Below are 18,018 nucleotides of genomic sequence, written 5' to 3' on the forward strand. Positions count from 1 at the left end.
AAAAAAAAATTCGACTTTTTAACTCGCAATTGCTACTTTGTATCTCAGAATTCTGACTGCGAGTTTATATTTCAGAATTCTGACTTTACGACTTTATATCTCAGAATTTTGTATTTGCGACTTCTCAGAATTCTGACTTTACGACTTTATATCTCAGAATTTTGTATTTGTGACTTTATATCTCAGAATTCTGACTTTGCGACTTTATATCTCAGAATTCTGACTTTGCGACTTTATATCTCAGAATTCTGACTTTGCGACTTTATATCTCAGAATTTTGTATTTGCGACTTCTCAGAATTCTGACTTTGCGACTTTATATCTCAGAATTTTGTATTTGCGACTTCTCAGAATTCTGACTTTACGACTTTATATCTCAGAATTTTGTATTTGTGACTTTATATCTCAGAATTCTGACTTTGCGACTTTATATCTCAGAATTCTGACTTTGCGACTTTATATCTCAGAATTCTGACTTTACGACTTTTTTATATCTCAGAATTCTGACTTTGCGACTTTATATCTCAGAATTCTGACTTTACGACTTTTATCTCAGAATTCTGACTTTGCGACTTTATATCTCAGAATTCTGACTTTACGACTTTTTTATATCTCAGAATTCTGACTTTGCGACTTTATATCTCAGAATTCTGTATTTGTGACATTATATCTCAGAATTCTGACTTTACGACTTTTTTATATCTCAGAATTCTGACTTTGCGACTTTATATCTCAGAATTCTGACTTTACGACTTTTTTATATCTCAGAATTCTGACTTTGCGACTTTATATCTCAGAATTCTGTATTTGTGACTTTATATCTCAGAATTCTGACTTTGCAGGTTTATATCTCAGAATTCTGACTTTGCGACTTTATATCTCGCAATCCTGACTTTATATCACGCAATTGGGACTTTATATATCAGAATTCTGACTTTATAACTCGCAATTGTGAGATATAAACTCGTAATTGCGAGTTAAAAAAGTCAAAATTCTGAGATAAAAAGTCGCAATTAATAATTTTTTTTTTTTTTTTTTTTTTTTAGTGGCGGAAATGGGCTTCCATACACTTTACTTTCTGTATGTGATATTTTCCAAATAGATTGAGGATTTTAATTGTATTATTTACAATATACTTCTATCACAAAGTATTTCAGGGCATATACATTGATTTTTTAAAATATTCTTTTGCTTTTAGATAAAGACTTTAACCTGTTAACTGTCATCCCCACTTTTTTTATAGACATGAAAATGCACTATCCAAACTTAAATGGTTGTAATTCAAGAATACTTTGGAATATAGACATATGGCTTATCTTGTTTTAAAGATGAAATTTGGCAGATTATTGTAGAAGTGAAATAACTTATGTAAGTGAAACAGAAAAAAAGTTATAAAAGTTTAAGTTTATGAAAATGTAAAAATATAATATTTTATATAAAATATATATTTTTACAAAACAAGTTTTACTCTAAAACTGCAAGGAAATCAAAGCCAAAAGTTGTGTTCCAAATTTCAGGTTGATATCTCAAAAAATGAGCTTTCAGTAAGATTTTGTTTGGGCGCAGTACCACACTTTTTCACTAGATGACACACAAGCTCCATTACCGACCATATAAGGGCGTCTCCATTTCCATATATGGTTTGAGTGATATGACCCTTATATATCTCTTATTTTCATAGTATTTATGAAGTAGACATCCTATATAGAAGTAGTTTGGGAAGTTTGGCAGAATTTGATATGAATTCAGCCTCTAATAAACATAAAAACAACATCTATGTGGGTTATAGATCACTGCCACAATCATAAATGTATTTTTTTCCTATTAAAAACATTTTCAGACCTTTTTTCTCAAAAAATTCAATGAATGTTATCTTTTGAACTCTTGGCATGAAAACAAACATGTTTCAACCAATCTTTAATGATTTTTCATGTTCATCGCCATTTCAAAATAAAGGTCTGAACATATGCCTTATGAGTATGAAAATATGCTTGTTGCAAATTGATACTGCTTCTTTGTAATTTATTTTGAAAATTACAATACATTTTTTTAATAATAAATTAAACCTCAGTGGATTGGCTGATAACTGCAAAACATTAAATAAAACACTGTTTGCACCATTTCAAAACTTCACAGAATTGTTTTATTCACATGAAACACACATATAATAGCAATTTCCGAAACACCAGAACAGACCATGTAACTTTTATATAAAAAACTAAAATGATCCACATAAGCATGACAACTTACATGACATAAACATGAAACATGAGATGAAAAACAAATGTACAGCAGGGAATTGATTTGATGACGTAAAGTGGGTGTTTCATATCAAAATAAAGTCCGACATCAGCCAAAAATGAGAAAATCTTGCATCAAAATGTAATATCTATGATGAAATCAACACTGATGAATCATGCACAATAAGAACAGCTATTTAAAACTGTAATAATATTTCACAATGCTACTATTTTTACTGTATTTCTGATCAAATAAATGCATAAGAATATGCAAGTAAATGCATAAGATCGGTAATGTATATCTGAACATTACTATGAGGACAATTCTTTCAGGAACGTTAGGGAATTAAATACGACTGACTTTAAGATGCAAGTACTAAAAAATAAAGTCCATGTCCAAAAATAATCCCCTCAGACATAAGCTTTGGAGGTGCTGTTCTCTGACGGAGCCGATCTGTAGATCTTCTGCGGCTGTGAAGCGGTGTAGTTATAGCTGTGACCCCTGAGAGAGGGAGAAGACAGGCGTGAGTGGCGTTCATCTCAGATTGTATGATTTGTGATCATGTACGTTTGGAGACTCACCGTGTTTGTGCAGGTGCTGAACTCTTGAAGGACGTGCAGAGGATTCCTCCACCCAATATGGCCAGAGCTCCTGCCGCCCAACCCAGATACAGACCGGCGCCCAGTTCATACCTACACACACGCCGCACAAAAGATGAGCATGTGAGTGTGCGTTCATGGTATTTACATGGTACCGCAAGGTACTTTATGCCTAAAAGTGTGTGTATGTGAGTATTAACCCTATAAAGACTTTGATACACAATTTTTTAAAGCTTTGAAATGATTAAAAACTGCTGGAAATCTTGTCGCACACAATCTACTACATGCTGTATGTCGTCTGATTAACTTTTTTAGCAAGTAAAAGCCTTTAAGTATAATTGTAAAAACGTTCACCTTCATCTCATGTCTTTTTTCTGTGAAATCTTTACTGATTTTTTTATTATTGTTAGTAATATTTCATCTGGACTGAAGCATGTTTACTTGATTATTATTATTATTTTTATTTTTTTAAATCATGTCAAATATGATCATCAGGCTTTTGAGGAAAGTCTCGCAATCATCATTGTATTGCATTATATTATGTTTTAAAACTTAAGAGATTTGTACGGAAGAGGATTAGGGCCAAGCAATAATAAAAAAATAAAACCATCTCGAGATTAATGTTGTTAAATTTCGAGAAAAAAGTCATTAAATTTAGAGAAAAAAGCCGAAATAAAATGTTGAGAATAAAGTCGTTACATTTTTTAAATTTTGTTAAATTACGAATTTGTTCCCATAATTTAACGAGTTTATTCTCATAATTTTATGACTTTATTCTCAACATTTTATTGACTTTTTTCTTGAAATTTAACAACTTTAATCTCGAGATGGTTTTATTTTTTTATTATTGCTTGGCCCTAATGCTCTTCCGTAGATTTGATCATAAAACAAATGATCAAATCATAAAACAAAGCATTTGACTATTATCTTAAATGCTCCGAAGCACATGAACTGATTTAAATATGTTTTTAGTACATTAATGGATCTTGAGAGAGGAAATGTCATTGCTGGCTATGCAAGCCTCACTGAGCCAATGGATTTTATCAAAAATATCTTAATTTGTGTTCTGAAGTTGAACGAATGTCTTACGGGACATAAGAGTGAGTAATAAATGACAGAATTTTAATTTTTGGGTGAACTAACCCTTTAATATTATTGGTAGATATAGAGTGAAGACTGATATTTATATGCATTTTAGTCTGTTATGAAGATCTCATTGATTTATATCTTACTTTTTGTCCATATAAATATCAGCATCTGCACCAAAATGCATATTTTTGCTCAGTTTGGGCTGTTCTTTCCTCCATATTCTCACTTTATATGAGCCATAAAAGCCTGATGTATCAAATATGATACTAAACGAAAACACACACACACAAACTTTTAGGTTCTAAGGGCTTCATAAACAGTATAATTTTAAAATAAAAAATAAAATAATTTCACTTTGACTCACTTCGTTCCTCCGTAAAAAGGATCATTAAACTCTTTAACGACTTGAGCGGCGTACCACGAAACCGCCACCATAACACACAAACCTGACGGAGAGAACATGCAGATGTGAACACGAATGCTGTGAGACGTCATTTATATGATTCAGACGGTGTGTGTGTCGTCTCACTGACCTGACAGGATGAACATCACTCCGGATGTAAGGCTGATTTTGCCCTTCGACTCCTCAGACGTGCTGCCCAGTTTAGTGCACTTGAGTCCCATCGCACCCAGAATGACGGACAGCAAACCCAGAACGAGAGCGATTATCATCAGAGCGCGACAGGCCTGGATGTATCCTGCAAAACACACAAAATATATCCAACAGCCACGTAAAACACACCTTCCAGGAAACATTAATCTGCCACATTCAAATGAATCCTTGTAAAAGATCATGATCTTCTGGGCATGAACTATGACAGTACAAAGGTTTGTTGTGCATTTATATGATATTATATATATATATATATATATATATATATATATATATATGTATATGTATATATATATATATATATATATATATATATATATATATATATATATATATATATATATATATATATATATATATATATATATATACTATACTATTATACATGCATATTTTGTATGAAAGTGAAGTCTATGTTTTAAGACAATTATGATTATTTTATCTAAAAATAAATTATATTAAATTAAGTATTTCTATATGTCATGATAGTATTTGTTGTACTGCCGTTAATTTATTCTGATTTAAGTAATGATATTTTTATAATGATTTGTCATAGTAAATAAATGTTGAAAATTATGTCAAAACAGACTTTGTTTTCATTACGCAAAACACAATTTCGATTGTATTTTTCAAACTTTTCGATCAAAAGTTTGGGGTCAGTAAGATTTTTTTTGAAAGAAATTAATACTTTTATTCATCAAGGATGCATTAAATTGATCAAAAATGACAGTAAAGACATTAATAATGTTACTAAAGATTATATATCAAATAAATGTTGTTCTTTTGAACTTTCTTTTTATCAAAGAATCCTGAAAAATAAATCTATCATAGTTTCCACAAAAACAGTTTTTAACATTGATAATAATCAGAAATGTTTCTTCAGCAGCAAATCATCATATTAGAATGATTTCTGAAGGATCATGTGACACTGAAGACTGGAGTAATGATGCTGAAAATTCAGCTTTGATCACAGGATATAAATTATATTTTAACATATATTCACTGTTGTTTTAAATTGTAATAATATTTCAGAATTTTTTCTGTATTTTTGATCAAATAAATGCAGTCTTGGTGAGCAGAAGAGACTCTTTCACAAACATTAAAACTAAACAAAACATGATTTTGCATGAAAATTAAGCCTATTCTTATGAACATTCGGCTTTTTTTTTATTCTGACATTATTTTTAAATTTAAAATAAATGATATTAAATTAAGTATTTATATGTCATGATAGATATTAATAATTTTAAATAATATTTTTAATTGCAAATCCCCCAATCCCCCTCATCATGAAAAATATATTTTCTTATTTTTCCTTTTGATTTTGAGGTGAAATATGACCTAGACATGTATCATACCACCAAAATACTTCTTTTTCAGCAATATGAACAAACTCTAGTATGTGTGTGTGTGAGGTGTGTGTGTGTTACCAGATAGAGCGAGAATCGACTCAAACTGCTTGCAGTTGGTGACGCCGGTGCTCCCCTCCGCACACGTCTGCCACAGGTTCTGATAGTACCACACAGACGTGACCAGCTGGTCCACAAACGTCGACGTACGCCACGAATCATTCACCAGCGACATGAAGGAGAGCAACCAGCCCCCCAAACACATCAAGAAGCCCAACAGCTGAATCGCAGTCGACATGATCAACGTCTCAAATCCACACGGACGACACACAATATCCAATGAAACTCCTCAACTTCACCAGCGGACAGATTAAACTCCGATCCGAGCGCAGTCCCAGGATGGGAGTGTGTTTGAGTGTGTCAGTGTGTTATAGTTTCAAGATCAGAGTCATAAAACCATAAACTCTGGTCCCTCCTATATTGCTTTTACTAGATAACGCCATGATGACAAAGGAAGTCAATACAAGAAGTGACATGTGACTTAACAGAGAAAAGTTTGAGTTTGACCCCTAAAATAGAAGGCCTCTGACCTTTCATATGGTCTCTCTGGGTGTGTGGAGTGTGAAGAGGGTCAGACTAAACACACAGAGACCATGTGATTCTGAATTAACTAGAGTTTGTGTTTTCCTGGACACATTTCATACAGAGTAGCTAAAAAAAACTAGAAAGGGAAGGTTTTTCAAGACTATGAATGATGGTTTCACAAAGCCTTGTCTGAAGCTTTAGGAAGTCTTGAAGGTATATGCTTTTTAGGCCAACAGATCAGCTAGTACTTTTTATTTATATATCAGTGTTATTTTAGAATTATTTATGTACTTTTATAGTATTTATTAATATTTTGAATTAGCTTATGGTTTTATATTTTCAGTTGTTATTTTGGTAATTTGGTTAAGCGTCATTTTTATTAGTTCAGCTTTAATTTACTTTTATTTCAGCTATGGTTTTAGTCATTTCAATACTTCAACCTAAACTAATTTCAGTTAGTTGCCAAGGCAGTGTATTTCTAATTTAGAACCTTTTTTAGGTTCCAAGTTTTTAGGTTTAAAAACTTTTTCTTATGTTTAAGAACCTTAGAACTTTTTTTTAGGTTCTAAATTTTAAGGTTAAAGAACTTGTTCAGTTTAAGAACCTTACAACCTTTTTTGGTTCTAAGTTTTTAGGTTAAATAACTTTTTTTTAGGTTCTAAATTTTTAGGTTAAAGAACTTTCCATTACGTTCAAGAACATTAGAACCTTTTTTTTAGGCTCCAACTTTTTATTAGGTTTAAGAACCTTTGAAACATTTTTTAGGTTAAAGAACTTTTAGTTAGGTTTAAGAACCTTGGAACCATTTTAGGTTCCAAGTTTTTAGGTTTAAAAACTTTTTCTTATGTTTGAGAACCTTACAACCTTTTTTGGTTCTAAGTTTTTAGGTTAAAGAACTTTTTTAGGTTCTAAATTTTTAGGTTAAATAACTTTTTTTAGGTTCTAAATTTTTAGGTTAAATAACTTTTTATTAGGTTTAAGAACCTTTGAAACATTTTTTAGGTTAAAGAACTTTTTGTTAGGTTTAAGAACCTTAGAACCTTTTAGTAGGTTCTAAGTTTTTAGATTTAAGAACTTTTTTTTAGGTTCTATGTTTTTAGGTTTAAAAACTTTTTCTTATGTTTAAGAACCTTACAACCTTTTTTGGTTCTAAGTTTTTAGGTTAAAGAACTTTTTTTTTAGGTTCTAAATTTTTAGGTTAAAGAACTTTTTTATGTTCTACATTTTTAAGGTTAAAGAACTTGTTTTAGGTTCTAATTTTTTAGGTTAAATAACACTTTTAGGTTCTAAATTTTTAGGTTAAAGAACTTTCCATTAAGTTCAAGAACATTAGAACCTTTTTTTTAGGTTCCAACTTTTTATGAACCTTTGAAACATTTTTTTAGGTTAAAGAACTTTTTGTTAGGTTTAAGAACCTTAGAACCTTTTTGTAGGTTCCAAATTTTTAGATTAAAGAACGTTTTTTTTAGGTTCTTTGTTTTTAGGTTAAAGAACTTTTAGTTAGGTTTAAGAACCTTAGAACCTTTTTTTAGGTTCTAAGTTTTTAGGTTAAAAAAAACTTTTTTAGGTTCAAATGTTTTGGGTTTAAGAACCTTAGAAACATTTTTTAGGTTATATAACTTTTTGTTGGGTTTAAGAACCTTAGAGCCTTTTGTAGGTTCTCAGATTTTAGGTTAAATAATTCTTTGTTAGTTTTAAGTATTTCATGATCTAATATCTATTTTTTTTTATTTCTTCTTAAATGTAATTACTGAAATCATATATATATATATATATAATTATTTAAGTAAATTCCACTTCCTGTAATTCAGATTCCATTTGAACATCCTGTGGTGTTTCCAAATCAAATTCCAACCCGTGAATTGAAAAGAAGCAAGTTCTTAAATTCTGAATTTTGTCCAAGAGCACAAATTTGAAGCACATCTGCAGAAAACTGTACTACATTTGCAATATTCTAGAGGAAAGGTGTGTGTGAGTGTTTTATGAGTTTTTATGACTAGCATAACCTAGTTTTGTCACAGGATTGAGCCACAGCAAACCCATCATGATACTGTATCACTGAAACCAGCATGCAGTATAATGTAATGCGAGCGAAGGCCACATGCGCCGTGTGCCTGTCTCACCTGGAAGGCCCAGAATGGTCTTGTATCTCTGGCAGTGAACAGCTCCGAGCGAGTTAGACGCACACGACATCCACAGTCCTTCAAAATGCGAGCTGGCGGTCACCACGGCATCTCCGTGACTGCCTTTCTTCCACACCGCTGAGTTCGTACAGCTGGACTCCAAACACCAGCCGACGATGCCCAGAAACAATCCCATGAGCTGAAAGACCATCGATGCCATCCTGAAAGAGAGGAAGACGGTATTTATCAGGCACAAACAAACTCAGTTTGGATGGAGAGACAAACACTTAAAATGAAGGTTCTTCAATGGTTCTTGGTTCTTTGTCAAAAACATTTTTGGATTTGCTCTATGCTTCCTCAGAGCAGTATATTGGTTTCTGGGTACGTTGAAGAACTAGAAAAGAAGATTCTCCAGTGGCATCGGACTGGAAAACATATTTGCAAACCTCTTTTTAAGACAAGACGCCACAGATGAATAGGATAAAAAAAAAGTTTAACTGTCACCATACTTCCCCAGTTGTTTAATCACAGTATATTAAAGGCAACACATTTTGTATTACAACATTTCTGAAATGCTTTGATTAGATAATCCATCATTTGCATATCTAGTTAAAAAATGCACTTATTTACACACTTTTTCAGAACAGAATCTGGATATCGGACAACAATACTCTTGTTTCATTTTGTTGATATATTAGAGTCAAATGTTTTTACAGAGGGGATTTTGGACATCTGTTCTTATTCTGATTTTTCTTTATCAGAAAATACTGTCAGCAAACATTTCAACTTGTTTTTAGTAATAAAAGTTATATAAAATGAGGAAAATGATATATGAACAAACCCTCAGTGAATATAGATAGGAATAGAACTGTAAAGTTTGGTGTCTTGTCTTAATATAAAGAAATTTGAAGGAAATGTTCCATTGTTCAAAATGATGTGAAACACATTCATACCATCTCAGTAATGTGTTTTAGAGTTTCATGACCCTTTGCATAAAGAATCATTTCGTATTCCAGAACAAAGAACAATTTCAGCATGAAGGTTCTTCAGGTGTGATTCTAAATGGAACTCTCAATATGATTAAAGAATGTTTAAGCATTTCTAGAGTGAGCAAATCAGATGTACTCTATTGTTTGACTGGGCAAACGCTGGACTTTAAACTCTTGTGAAATAAAAGCAAATCACGCATACTTATTAATTTATCTAATAACAGCCACAAAAAGTAACTTACAAATCATCTGAGACAAAAAGTGAAGTTAATGAACTAATTCAGTTTGACTTTACAACAAAATATCTGACAAATACTAAATCTGATTTGCTCACACTAGAAATGATTAAACATTCTTTAATCATATTGAGAGTTCCATTTAGAATCACACCTGAAGACACCATCATGCTGAAATTGTATTTTGTTTTGTTCTGGAATACGGAATCAGTTTAAACCTCAAAAATCCGAATGAAGAAAAAATGAAAATTTTTACGCACCTGTTTTGCTCCTGGTGGACTATGTGGCCTAATAATCGAGAATAATTAGCTTAAGTTGGGTCTTGTGAACAGTTTTCGGTCTATATGTAAGAGAGCAGATGGGGCCGAGAGTCACTGTGTTAATATTGGTTTTAGGTCAATAACCCTGAAAAATCAAACCCTCCCCAAAAAAGAAAACGGGGAAAATGAGAGACAGATGACGTTGTTTTGAGATGATCTCTTGATTCAGGGTCATCCGTCTGTTTCACACACTTCACAATACACAAATTACGCCACCATCATCATCATCAGTGAGGGTTTATTCCACTCAAGAGCTCGAGGACTCAATTAGAAAGTAGACTACAGTTTAAAAGTTTGGGGTTGGTAAGATTTTTAAATGCTCTTAAGTCTCTTATGCTCACTGTTTATATGATCAAAAATACATTAAACACAATTAAATGTTATTAGAATTTAAAATAACTGTATTCTATGTGAATATATGTTAAATATAATTTATTCCTGTAATCAAAGCTGAATTTTCAGCATCATTATTCCAGTCTTCAGTGTCACATGATCCTTCAGAAATCATATTAATATGCTGATTTGATACACATTTGAAAATTCATATTTTTGTGGAAAATGTTGTAGATTTTATTTTTCAGGATTCTTTGATGAAAAGAACGTTTAAAGAACAACATTTATTTGAAATAGAATCTTTTGTAACATTATAAATGTCACTTTTGATCAATTTAATGTGTCCTTGCTGAATATAAGCATTAAATTATTAAAAAAAAAAAATCTTACTGGCCCCAAACTTTTGAACAGTAGTGTATATTATTTCACTGAATGGAAAAAAACTAAACAAACCCTAACCTTAATTTTTGCTAAATATATTTCCATTATATGTCTTCTGATCATGGGTAAATATTTACCTCTAAGTAACATTAACTCACCCGAACAGTGTTATTAACTAAATAAAACCCTGAAGACAACAAAAACAGTGACGTGTGATTGAGGAATGTGAAAGAACAGAACGATGTGACGGAAGTTAACGTGAGATAACTGGGAAACAGGAAGAGACGAGCGATACAGTGACTTCATAAAAACACGAGGAAGTGGAAAACAGACTCATTGTTCATGAGCGATTATGATACTATGACTGTTATTGAACTTTGACCAATCCGAGAAAACAACACAGAAACTGTTTCTACTGTGTGTGTGTGTGTTTGATGAGATGTATGTCACGGATGTGTGTGTGTGTGTGTGTGTTATAGAGAAAGCTGGTTAATCATTCACATTTAACAGGGGCCAAAGTCTCATCTGAAACACAGAAAATAAACAAAACTTAAGTGGAACATATTATACACGCTTATAAACAAATAAAACCAACACTCACACCTGGTGATTTCTGATAACCAGATTTTTAAATAATAATTTTATTTTTTAAATGACAATTACAGACTATTTTAAACATTTAAATTTCTGTACATGGTGTTGAGTGGGCCGTTTCATTGTCATTGAGAAATATAATGACCTTAGAAATGAGCTGTGTGCGGAGGCTCCGCCCCTTCAGATAATTAGCATTTTTAGAAAAGTGGGTGGGGCTACCTGGATTCAAATTTAAACTCGGGGGCGGAGCGTAATGACATCACAGCAATACTAACGTCACTCGGTATGACAACTGAAAACAGACCTTGCTCTAACAAACTCTCTCTCACACACAGAATAAACAGAGTGTCAGCGTGTGTGTCCATTTCTCAAAAGTGTTTTCCTCTTCAGGTCACCTGCTCGGCGTCTACCCATAATGCAATGCTCTAAATCGAGCCGTTGCCGCCAGCTCCCGGTCCTCTTGTTCTGAAGTCGTGCCACAACTTCACCAGCGGCTCTCTGTTCTTCCAAATAAGCTCGTGACCGTAAAGAATGTACCAGCTAGAGAAAGAAAGAGAGAGACACATTGACATGTCAAGCACAGATACAGCATAAACTTGCTTGTCTTTGCACATTTACAAATGGTATTAAGAGCCATCAAGTGGTCAGCTGAAACACTTCACTGTTCACACCTGATAAAATATATCTCAAATGCACCTTGTGAGCACATTTTGAGAGAAGGGTCTTATAAACAGTACATACAAGCAGTTTGACAATATTATTTTAGGATTATTTATATGTTATTATAATATTAATATTTTGAATTAGCTTTTAGTTTTATATTTTGTGATTTGCTTTTGTCATATTTATTTATTTTTTATATTTCTATTTAGTTTGAACTTTTTTTTATTTAAGTTTAATTTTAGGAGTGACTGAATTTGAATAAGCAAGATCAGAATCCGTATATAAAAAAAAATGGCTAGTTTTGAATTCAGATTAAATAACTACATAAATCAGTTTAAAATCTGGAGGTAAAATGTGAAACCGTTTTCATCTAATATTTATATTTTATTTTGATCTTTATTTCAAAACATTTTTAATTAATAAATAAACCAGATCAGAATCCAGATCAAATAACCACATAAACCAGATAAGAATCCATATTAAAAATGGCATAAACCAGCTTTGAATCCAAATTACTTAAACCAGTTTAAAATCCAAAAGGTAATTACAATGTGAATGCATTTTCAACTAATATTTATATTTTATTTGATCTTTATTTCAATTAATGAAAACATATTTTTTCAATTAATAAATAATCCAGATCAGAATCCAGATTTAAAAAATGCATAAACCAGATCAGAATCTAGATTAAATAACCACATAAACCAGTTTTGAATCCTGATTGATTAAATAACTGAGTAAACCAGATCAGAATCCATATTAAAAATAAATAAAACATCAATTACAATGTGAGACCATTTTTCATCTAATATTTCTATTTTATTTTGGCTTTATTTTAAATAATGAAAATATTTTAATTGATTTGGTTAATCACAAAACTGTATTTTGCTTCAACGCTATAAATGGCAGCAATAGGAGCATTATTCCTCTCAAAATCAGCTAGACATTGACGTGTTACTCACATGCCGAATAAAGCTCCGCCTAAATGAGCTGCGTGGTCGAAAAAACGCCATCCCAGAATCAAGCCTGCTGCATCCAAGGCGACGATGGCCTTAAGTGCCTGTTGGCAGGAGAAGATCATGAGAATGCGCCCATCATTACTGAGAAATAAAACTCTTGCTCTTACACGCACAGACTCACATTTCCGGCAGTGAAGGTGTACATTGGGAGGAAGATGATGGCCAGTTTGGCTTCAGGCATTTTGGTGCACACAGCCGCTAGGACGGTCATGATGGCCCCTGACTGACACAACAAAACAACAATTTGTTCATGACATTCATATGCTGATGAATACCTGAAATGTTTAATCTGAAAACACACTCACCGCCCCCAGTGATGGACCAAACCGACCCATCGCTGTTTTACTCACGTAACTGACAAACGTAGAAATCACACCTGAGGACATGGAAACAAAAAGGTTAAAGTTCAATAACACAGAAGAATTTATAGAGAGTGGGATAGTTTTTCACTGAAAACTCTCACACACACCTGCGGACAGGTAGAGCGCCACAAACTGCTCTTTGCCCATCATGTTGATGATGCTTGAAGAGAAACTCCACAGCACGTACATGTTGGCCGCCATGTGAAAGAGAGAATAGTGACTGAATGTAGACAGCAGCATGGGCCAACACAGCGCCTCTGAAACCAGATTAAATCCACATTAAATAACACTGCAAATCAGATTAAATTATTGCATAAACCAGATCGGAATCCAGACTAAATAACTGCATAAATCAGATGAGAAATCAAATTAAGTAACTGTATAAACAAGATCAGAATCCAGACTAAATAACTGCATACACCAGATCAGAATCCAGACTAAATAACTACATAAACAGGATCAGAAATCAAATTAAATTGCATAAACCAGATTATAATCCAGATTAAATAACTTCATTAACTAGATTAGAATCCAGATTAAATAACTGCATAAACCAGATTAGAATCCAGACTAAATAACCGCATATACCAGATTAGAAACCAAATTAAATAACTGCATATACCAGATTAGAATCCAGACTAAATAACCGCATATACCAGATTAGAAACCAAATTAAATAACTGCATATACCAGATTAGAATCAGGATTAAATAACTGCATAAACCAAATCAGAATCCAGATTAAATAACCGCATATACCATATTAGAATCAGGATTAAATAACTTCATAAACCAGATTAGAAACCAGACTAAATAACTGCATAAACAGGATCAGAAATCCAGACTAAATAACTGCATAAACCAAATCAGAATCCAGATTAAATAACTGCATATACCAGATTAGAATCCAGATTAAATAACTCCATAAACCAAATCAGAATCCAGATTAAATAACCACATTTACCAGATTAGAATCAGGATTAAATAACTGCATAAACCAAATCAGAATCCAGATTAAATAACCGCATATACCATATTAGAATCAGGATTAAATAAGTGCATAAACCAAATCAGAATCCAGATTAAATAACCGCATATACCATATTAGAATCAGGATTAAATAACTTCATAAACCAGATTAGAAACCAGACTAAATAACTGCATAAACAGGATCAGAAATCCAGACTAAATAACTGCATAAACCAAATCAGATTCCTGACTAAATAACTGCATAAACCAGATCAGAATCCAGATTAAATAACTGCATATCCCAGATTAGAATCCAGATTAAATAACTGCATATCCCAGATTAGAATCCAGATTAAATAACTGCATATCCCAGATTAGAATCCAGATTAAATAACTGCATAAACCAGATCAGTATCCCGATTAAATAACTGCATAAACCAGATCAGTATCCCGATTAAATAACTGCATAAACCAAATCAGAATCCAGATTAAATAACCGCATATACCAGATTAGAATCAGGATTAAATAACTGCATAAACCAGATTAGAATCCAGACTAAATAACTGCATAAACCAAATCAGAATCCAGATTAAATAACTGCATAAACCAGATTAGAATCCAGACTAAATAACTGCATAAACAGGATCAGAAATCAAATTAAATTAAAATTGCATAAACCAGATCATAAACTAGATTAAGTAACTGCATAAACCAGATTAGAATCTAGATTAAATAACTAGTAATATTGTGCACGTTTACTGTACCAGAGATATAATATAATATAATGCAATTTATTAAATTATACTAGGTTTTTACTCATAATTATCATTTTGAGAATCCCATAAAAATGCAGGACAAAACATTTTCGGTACCAAAGACACCTGAAGCCATGCCAGATTGTACAGTAAAGTGTAAATCAGCTCATTATCCACTTTTCAATCCTACACCAAATTCCTCACATTGATGCAGTGCAAACAGGAGTGACCCTGAAAGAGATTCGTTGTTGAAATCTGCATATTATGAGAGCTAAACAGATGACTTCACTCACTGGATGCGGGGTTGGATGTGAAGTACTTGAGCATGGTGCGCTGCAGAGATGGAACTCTCCAACAACAAAACACCAACGCATTAGCTGCAATGATGCCTGAGAGAGAAAGGCACAGAGAAATAGATGACAACATCTGTTTATTTAATTAAATAATTACACTTTATTAAAAACATTGTCTCCACAATCTAAACCGCTCATCTGTGTAAATTGAATGTTTTGTGTCTGACCTGTGACTGTTCTCTGTCCTTCACTTAAACTGTTCCACCATTGATTCACCTGCAGAACAACACGATCATTAAACACACACCGCAGAAAACATATTAAGCTTCAATTAAACACACACACCTGTTTGCGTAAATCTCCTTGTTTCTGAGGCCGTATCTTCTCCAGCCAGTCCGCTTTGACATCGTCAAAATAACTCTGTACACGAGATTTTAAACTTTCGTACTGCCATATCGCTGCACCGCCGAACGAACAACCTGTAAACTGAGCTGGAGTTATTACGATATTCTCATATGAATACAGCAAAAAAATACAATGAAGTAAAGGATTATAAGTAACACACATATTGGACCATATTCATGAAATACAAGCAAAATGAATTTGTGTAAAAGCCTTCATACATCAATTGTTCCACTGAACTGAATAATTAAAGTATAAAAACATAAATATGGATGTTTTTTCAATGATTTACACAAGTTTGTTTCTGCATGTTTCATTAATGAGCTCCATCCTTTGTACCTACCCCTATAGTGAAGACAAATGGTTTGACCAGTCTGCCAAATGACCTGGTGGGCGGGGGTCGGGAGGGCAGGTCTGGGGGCGGAGCCACATCCTTCTTCTGTAGGATTTCATTTGCCTCTATCTCCTCTGCCACACCCTTCTTTGGCTCCACCTTCTTTGCCACCTTGCGGAAGCCACACTTCTGCTGCGTCTGGAGGGTGAATCTATTTGGAGCACAATTATGATAAAATATAGCATTAAAATCCATTTATAGTGATTTGCCAAAGGGTGGAATGTGGGAAACATACAAAGAATTACCCAAAATTGTTCTTTTCTAAAGATCTGTTTGATAAAATAGACTATATAATTTTATATATATATATAATTTTTTTTATTCTATATATATATATATATATATATATATATATATATATATATATATATATAAAAGATGTAAACAAACCCAACTTGCATGAGAAGCACATGGCTGAACGAGAAGGAGACACTCTGAATGAAAGCAGAGGACGCTGATGGAACAGCAGAAATGCAGCGGTTACCCCGGAAACCTCATAAACAAAGCAGCTGCGCTACTACAGTATATAAAATGCTTCAAACAGCCATTCAGTTTTTGTAATCTCAATGTTGTTCATCACAGCACCAAATACTTCATACTTAAAGACTAAATAGGCCATTTATTTTCAAACTTAAACATTTTAATCTGGACTACAACATGCCCTAATGATTAGAAATTTTACGATTATTTGTTATTGTTCAGTAAAACTTTGAGACATACAGCTTCATTAGTTAACATGAAAAATACTTTGTACAGTACTGTATTTCTTAACATTAACAAAAAATGATACCTTCTGTAACAAATGTAGCTATTGCTCAATCTTAGTTAGTGCATTAAATAATGTAAAGTGTTTCCTGTTGATCTTTATAGCCTAATTCTTTTGCACTTTAATGATACTTTATATATTTTTCGTGTATTGTATTTAAATATTCAGAGTTATTTTTTGCTATTACAAGAGTTCTTAAACCTGTTATACTATGGCAACACTTTTTTGCAACTTATTTCAATATCGTGATAATACTGTATACCGCAATAAAAGCTTGATACGTCACATGCCTAATTATATATATATATATATATATATATATATATATATATATATATATATATATAAAACTATATATTTTAATTTGTGATTATTTTTATAATTATTGTTATTTCATGTTGTTATTAAATGAATCAAAACGCATTGTTTACATCTAAAAATGACATGCCAGAACTGAACCAAAGTTCATCATTATTCATTGTTTAGTATTAAATTAATTCCGTTCAAATATTTTAATACTTTAAGCTGCATGATCTGATTTAAACCACTAAAGCTCGTGCCAGAGGATGAAGCAGAGGATCTGAGGCACTCAGTAAATAAACACACAGTCAAATATATGTTTGTTACCTGTTTGTCAGGTAGTGCGTGTTGATGATGTCCCCTGTAACCCATCTAACCACTGAACCCCTCACCGCCATCATTCCTGCTGCCTCCCTCCGCATCCGCTACTTCCGCTTCCGGCTCAGACCGCGCCCACAGCGGCCTCTGCTGGAGGAGGGCGGTCACTGAAACTCACATTGTGCGTAGATAGAAAATGTTGTAAGCTATTTCAAAATAAAATAAAATAATCCCAATCTATTTGTTCATTTGAATTCATTTGCTATTTAGGCATATTGGGAATACATTTATTTTTTAATCATTTATTAGTTTTGACAGAGTTTATC

The 18,018-nt window shown here is 32.6% G+C and overlaps 2 protein-coding genes across 3 annotated transcripts; both read right to left on the bottom strand.

Annotated features, from left to right (window-relative positions):
• Nucleotides 1–2,071: 2,071 nt before the first annotated feature.
• cldn15lb (claudin 15-like b) lies at nt 2,072–10,202 on the bottom strand. 2 transcript variants are annotated; one of them, XM_067364948.1, is made up of 6 exons: nt 10,084–10,202; nt 8,599–8,819; nt 4,462–4,626; nt 4,293–4,374; nt 2,822–2,932; nt 2,072–2,741 (listed from the first exon to the last, which is right to left on the bottom strand). In XM_067364948.1, exons 2-6 carry the CDS (start codon nt 8,816–8,818, stop codon nt 2,651–2,653), a joined length of 669 nt encoding a protein of 222 aa, XP_067221049.1. In that variant the 5' UTR covers nt 8,819; nt 10,084–10,202; the 3' UTR covers nt 2,072–2,650. The 2 variants fall into 2 exon arrangements, with proteins under 2 accessions (XP_067221049.1, XP_067221050.1); XM_067364949.1 differs by lacking the exons at nt 8,599–8,819; nt 10,084–10,202 and adding an exon at nt 5,972–6,323 and having other exon boundaries at nt 2,075–2,741.
• A 142-nt stretch (nt 10,203–10,344) lies between these two features.
• On the bottom strand, nt 10,345–17,838 carry parlb (presenilin associated, rhomboid-like b). Its single transcript, XM_067364947.1, has 10 exons — nt 17,702–17,838; nt 16,258–16,459; nt 15,858–15,998; nt 15,740–15,788; nt 15,513–15,608; nt 13,603–13,752; nt 13,439–13,509; nt 13,255–13,356; nt 13,077–13,174; nt 10,345–11,991 (listed from the first exon to the last, which is right to left on the bottom strand). The coding sequence occupies exons 1-10, from the start codon at nt 17,794–17,796 to the stop codon at nt 11,877–11,879; spliced, it is 1,119 nt and encodes a 372-aa protein (XP_067221048.1). The 5' UTR covers nt 17,797–17,838; the 3' UTR covers nt 10,345–11,876.
• Nucleotides 17,839–18,018: the final 180 nt, after the last annotated feature.

Source organism: Chanodichthys erythropterus, chromosome 17 (genome assembly GCF_024489055.1).
Source record: "Chanodichthys erythropterus isolate Z2021 chromosome 17, ASM2448905v1, whole genome shotgun sequence".
In the NCBI taxonomy this organism is placed as follows: Eukaryota; Metazoa; Chordata; class Actinopteri; order Cypriniformes; family Xenocyprididae; genus Chanodichthys; species Chanodichthys erythropterus.

Bases quoted from the DNA above. Each gene is read 5' to 3' on its own strand.
- parlb (XM_067364947.1), bottom strand. From the start codon at position 17,796: ATGCGGAGGGAGGCAGCAGGAATGATGGCGGTGAGGGGTTCAGTGGTT. The intron at 13,753-15,512 runs GTGAGTGAAGTC...ATCTGGTTTCAG, and splicing joins CACATCCAACCCCGCATCCA to AGGCGCTGTGTTGGCCCATG. The intron at 13,510-13,602 runs GTGTGTGTGAGA...CCATGTCCTCAG, and splicing joins GGCGCTCTACCTGTCCGCAG to GTGTGATTTCTACGTTTGTC.
- cldn15lb (XM_067364948.1), bottom strand. From the start codon at position 8,818: ATGGCATCGATGGTCTTTCAGCTCATGGGATTGTTTCTGGGCATCGTC. The intron at 4,375-4,461 runs GTCAGTGAGACG...TCTCTCCGTCAG, and splicing joins AGTGATGTTCATCCTGTCAG to GTTTGTGTGTTATGGTGGCG. The intron at 2,742-2,821 runs GTGAGTCTCCAA...TCCCTCTCTCAG, and splicing joins TCAGCACCTGCACAAACACG to GGGTCACAGCTATAACTACA.